The sequence below is a fragment of the Oryzias melastigma genome, linkage group LG19 (assembly GCF_002922805.2).
Source record: "Oryzias melastigma strain HK-1 linkage group LG19, ASM292280v2, whole genome shotgun sequence".
Lineage (NCBI taxonomy): Eukaryota > Metazoa > Chordata > Actinopteri > Beloniformes > Adrianichthyidae > Oryzias > Oryzias melastigma.
The window spans coordinates 3334187-3339676 of record NC_050530.1 but is presented as its reverse complement, the minus strand read 5'-3'; the positions used below and the strand labels follow the sequence as shown (position 1 = coordinate 3339676).

General features: G+C 40.0%; 2 protein-coding genes across 2 annotated transcripts in view; both read left to right on the top strand.

The window, feature by feature from the left end:
- The window catches only part of LOC112154380 (angiotensin-converting enzyme), a 23951-nt gene that overhangs the window by 11414 nt on the left and 7047 nt on the right, over nt 1–5490 (top strand). The window contains exons 19-25 of the mRNA XM_036217192.1: nt 18–98; nt 272–441; nt 822–1045; nt 1144–1288; nt 1409–1507; nt 2852–2974; nt 3055–3187. Of these exons, the coding sequence (XP_036073085.1) occupies nt 18–98; nt 272–441; nt 822–1045; nt 1144–1288; nt 1409–1507; nt 2852–2974; nt 3055–3187 (975 nt within the window). The remainder of the gene's footprint in view (nt 1–17; nt 99–271; nt 442–821; nt 1046–1143; nt 1289–1408; nt 1508–2851; nt 2975–3054; nt 3188–5490) is intronic.
- LOC118600177 (angiotensin-converting enzyme-like) lies at nt 12–4168 on the top strand. Its single transcript, XM_036217131.1, has 7 exons — nt 12–98; nt 272–441; nt 822–1045; nt 1144–1288; nt 1409–1507; nt 2852–2974; nt 3055–4168. Exons 1-7 carry the CDS (start codon nt 42–44, stop codon nt 3266–3268), a joined length of 1032 nt encoding a protein of 343 aa, XP_036073024.1. The 5' UTR covers nt 12–41; the 3' UTR covers nt 3269–4168.

Sequence of the window (5490 nt, the reverse complement as noted above, 5' to 3'; positions counted from 1 at the left end):
GAACCATGTGGGCTCAGACATGGAACAACATTTACGATCTGATGATCCCATTTCCTGGCAAAGTCAATGTGGACGTGACTGATGAAATGGTCAGACAGGTAGGCGTCATGTATGCTTTGTTTTATCGTTTTTGACAGTCTAGGTTGAGGATGAGCAAAATATTAGTTCCAAATCAACAAAGTTAAGGTGTTTTGCTACAGACCAGGACAACCAGAAGTCCTGCAGCATGTGACTAAGGCTTTAGTCAGGTTGTGTTACGTCTCTTTCCCAGGGCTACAATGCCACACACATGTTCCGAGTGGCAGAGGAGTTCTTTACCTCCTTGGGATTAATTGAGATGCCAAAGGAATTCTGGGAAGGATCTATGATAGTCAAACCTGACGATAGAGACGTTGTTTGCCATGCAGCAGCGTGGGACTTCTACAACCGCAAAGACTTCAGGTAGAAAGACTTATTTGTGTTCAATGTAAATCATGGATGTACACTCAGTGGTCACTTTATTAGGCACACCTGTCCAACTGCTTGTTAATTCAAATTTCTAATCAGCCAATCACATGGCAGCAACTCAATGCTTTTAGTCCTGTTTACATGGTCAAGATGATCTTCTTCAGAAGGCAAAGGAGAATGTCCGGACTCTCATTGAGGACCAAACTTTCTGAGAAATGTTTCAAGTACCTTGTTGAATCTATGCCAGGAAGGATTAGGGCAGTTCTGAAGGCAAAACTTGGTCAAATCCAGTACTAGCAAGGCGTAAAGTGGTCAGTGGGTGTACCTGAATTTGCATTCAAAGCAAAGTTGCTGTAGGTGTTTGTCTTCTACAGGATAAGGCAGTGCACTAAAGTCACAATGGACGACTTCTTCACTGTACACCATGAGATGGGGCACATCCAGTACTTTCTGCAGTACAAGAACCAGCCGGTTAGTTTTCGCGGTGGTGCTAACCCAGGTTTTCATGAAGCCATCGGGGATGTTATTTTCCTTTCTGTTTCAACACCGAAGCATCTTCACACGATTAACCTGCTGAAGTCTGAAACATCTGATCCAGGTGAATACTCCGTTCACATTTGGTTTATCGCCAACAATCTTGACAGTTGTCGTAACCATTAACCAACTGGCATTGGGTTTTTTTTATCGTTCCACCAGAAACGGACATCAACTTCCTGTTAAATATGGCCCTACAGAAAATAGCCTTGCTTCCTTTTGGCTATCTCATTGATCTCTGGAGATGGGGAGTATTTAGAGAGAAAACTCCTCCAGAGAGGTACACCGCTGACTGGTGGTACCTCAGGTAGGACTGGGTGCAAACATTTCCTCAAACTTCTTTGGTAGCTTAACTATTGAAGAAATATAAAGTTCAATGATCTCTCAAATCAGTGTTGAAACACTTGACATGTTTGTGTCCTTCCAGAACCAAATACCAAGGAATCTGTCCGCCCATCAGACGGACAGAAGAGCAGTTTGATCCTGGGGCCAAATTCCACATTCCCAACAACACCCCATACATCAGGTAATGTTCCGCTTCAGCCCTCTAGGGCTGAAAAGAAACTCGTTTGGTTTAGTTTCATACATTTATGTAAATCAGATTCTATAATCTCTTACCCCACCCATGGTATTGGAAGGGACAGAAAGGGTGTACTACACCCAGCGGAACAATGTTGTGAAAATTGTCTGGGTGGTTGGTAGAAGGTGAGGTTTTGGGTCAACCCACCTCCGCATAGGGAAAGAAACAATTTTGTGACTAGACAAATCCACTCATCCATGTTTTTCCGCTCATCCGGGACTGTGTCATAGGGGTAGCAGTCTAAGCAAAGACTTCCTTCTCCCCAGTCATCTTCTCCAGTTCCATTAAGGAGACCCGAAGGCCAGCCTAGAGACATAGTCTCCGAGCATGTCCCGGGTCTTCCTCAGGGCCTCCACCCAGTGAGATATGCCCGGGAATTCTCCCCAGGGAGGTAACCAGGACTCATCCGGACCAGATGCCTGAACCACCTCAACTGGCTCCTCTTGATGCAGAGAAGCAGCGGCTAGACTCCGAGCTCTCTCCGGGTCACCAAGCTTCTCATCCTATCTCTAAGGGATATCAGCCACCCTAAGGAGGAAGCTCATTTCATCCACTTGTATTCGGGACCTCGTTCTTTAGTTCAAAACCCGGAGTTCAGGGCCATAGGTGAGTACTAGAACGAAGATTGACCTGGCTCAGGTCTCTCTTCGCCGCAACGGACCATACATCGACTGTATAACAGTGGACGCAGCTCCAATTTGCTTGATCTCACACTCCGATCTTCCCTCACTTATGAACAAGACCACAACATACTTAAACCCCTCCCCCTGAGGCAGGAGAACTCCACCCACCCAGAGGGGGCAAACTACCATTCTCCGGTCAAGAACCATGGCCCTCAACCCAGACACTTTACACTTAGCCGCATGCTGGAAGTAATGGCTTGAAAAAGCCAACAGGACAACATCATTGCAAAGATTAGAGAAGAAATCGTGTCCTGTGCTTCATCCAGTCCTAGTACTGTTCCACCAAGGAGTTCGTTGACTACCTTGGCAACTTCATCTAGAGTGATGGGCAGCCTCTGCTTGCTCAAGAGGAGGCATGTCAGCAGGATTGAATATTTTATAGTATTATATTATAACCTCAGTGTCATTTGAGGAACTGCAGCAATTTGTACTTGAGATTTGCTTTAATTCTTTTCATACATGCTGACTTGTGTACTCGATATCTAGTTATTTTTGCTTTGGTCTAAAAAATGTTTCTTTTGTCCTTAATAGATTGTGGGTAAGGCTGTCAAAAAGGAAAAAAAATATTCTCATAAATGGTTCATTAAGAACTTCTTTTCCTCTGCAGGTATTTTGTCAGCTATATCCTCCAGTTTCAACTCCATGAGAAGTTGTGTGAAGCAGCCAATCACACGGGTCCTCTGCACACATGTGACATCTACCGCTCTAAAGAAGCAGGAGCCCTTCTGAAGTATGAACAATTCTTTTCTGAATTTCTATCCATTATCCAATAGACTATAAATCTGTAATCACTTCTTTCTTGCTCTCCAGGAAAATCCTTGAACCTGGTTCTTCCAGACCTTGGACTGAACTCCTCCAAGAGACGATCGGCACCAATAAGATCGACGCCAGTTCACTCATGAAATACTTCGACCCGGTTATTAGATGGCTGGAAAAGCAGAATGTGAACGAGACGTTGGGGTGGCCGGACTTCATGTGGCTCCCACCTGTACCTGAAGACTACCCAGAAAACATAGGGGATTAACCTTTGACATGTTTGATGTCAGAAACAGTCTGACCCACATAGTTAGGGTTACATTATGTGAGGGTTCAAAAATCTGTGTGCTAAAGAACTGTGTCCATTTCTGTGACATTGTCGGGTAAGGTGACTTATTGTGTTACAAAGGGATATAAAGGCGGCTTGCCTTTGGATAAATGGATCAGAACCATAGGAGCATTTGCTTGCTGGATGGGATGCTGCATTTTTACCTTCCTCTGCCGGCCATCTTTTTGTTCTTGTTCTTTTTTTTTGTTCTATCCGTCTTGGGGTAACAAGACGACAGGTATAGTGGAGCCTGGTGAGAAATTGAGCATTTTAAAAAAATCCTTGTTGTGACACACAATAAATGAGAGATCTGGTTTTAATGGTACAAGAAGAATAAATTTGATCTACTTCTGGGGTTCCCAAACCTTTTAGTGTGAGGGCCATATAATTTTTTTATTTTAATTCTCTGATGTGGATCAGTTTGTAGGCTAACAGAAAAAGTGGAACAATCACAGCGTGGGCATAAACGTAAACATTTATGGTTTTCCAAAAAGACACACATAACCAAATATTACTCTTTCTGAGATCGTCACAGAAAAAAAGTCTGGAAATAAACAATTACTTTTAAACGAAATAAACAATACTATTCATGAAATAACTTAGACTTAGAAAAAAAATCCTGGTTTCTGACTATGTTCAGGGGGCCGGACCAAATGTGGAGGTGGGCCAGATCCGGCCCGCGGGCCGGTATCAGTGAGTCCTGCTCTACTAAAGCAGGAGCTGTAGAAAAGTATTAGAAAAATACTTATATAGTAAAAATAAGTTATTATCCCCCACAAACTGATCATTGAAGGCCTAATATGTCATTAACAGTGCAATACCCAATTAAAAAAAAAAAAATTTCAAATATTTCTGATTTTATAAAAATAGTGTCCTGTAGATTAATAATTATTCTTTTGTCTCTTTACCTTTTTTCTGGAAAGAACAAATATGACTTAAGTGAATGTTCTGTGCTTAAAGTTGATGCTTTTGCACAAGACATAGACAAAAAGGGCGGAGCTTGTTTAAAACTTTAGCCCTTGTTTGCCCCTGGTTTAAAGGAATTAGCATCTAAAATTCCAAAAAGGAAAAGTGGCCAACTGTAGAAAGAGTGAACAAAAGGTCAAGGATGCGGAGAGGAGAGGTCGACTGTCCCATACAATCCAATCGAAAAAGCTATTGTTGCTACAGGAGGTTAAAAAGAGCTGCCAATGGAACAGGAAAAAAATAAGTTGAGACTGATGTGTCATGTGTAGTGATGTTTATTTCCCTCTTTCTGATAAATAAAAATGTGATTGCAAAAGTGTGAAAATACTAAGATTGCATCATAAAGACAAAATAAACAAAGGAATCTGGTTTCTCTTATCAAAAATAAGTATACTCAAGTTTATGTTGAGCATATTTTTTAATACTTAAATTAAGATAGTATAATTTTTGCTTACTTTTGAAGTACTTATTAGAAATAAACTTTACAAGTTCATGTTAAGTATACTTGGATGCTTATGCTAGCTCTATTTAGACATATTTAGCATATATTCGCGTGAATATTTTCTTACACAACATTAAAAAGTGGAGTAGATGTAAAAAATTATTTTGATACAATAATCAGTGGACATTTATTACTTGTAAACTAAAAGCAAAACTTAAAAGCTACATTAGATATACTTCAAAGTGTACTTTCATAAACTTTGAGTAAACTTATTGCCAGTAAACTAATATTACACCAGAATGGTTACTTGGTCTTACTTTAGCGTTTAAGAAATTTGGATTTGAAGTTAATGACGTTCTTTTTGTTTTTTTTAATAATTGAATCATTTGAAATATTTTGGCATTAAAGCAAAAATATAAAAAGAAAATAGCAGGTCTCAAAATTACCCTTTGTAGAGGCCAAATTAGCGGAAAATTTAGCTTGTTGCTTAATTACCACCTGAATTCAAAATAGGCCATAAAATTCCTCAGTAAATTAAATCAGTCAAAAATGTTAGCTAAATGTTGCTAAAAGAAATCCTAAACTCTAAATTAGCCAAAAAACGCCAGTAGATAACAAATTAGCCAAAAATGTTAGCATATATTGCTAAAATATTAACTAAAATCCAAATAAGCATAAATAACTAATTAGAGGTCAAATTAGCCAAAAAAAGCTAGCTTGTTGCTTAATTACTAGCTGAACTCCAAATTAGCCT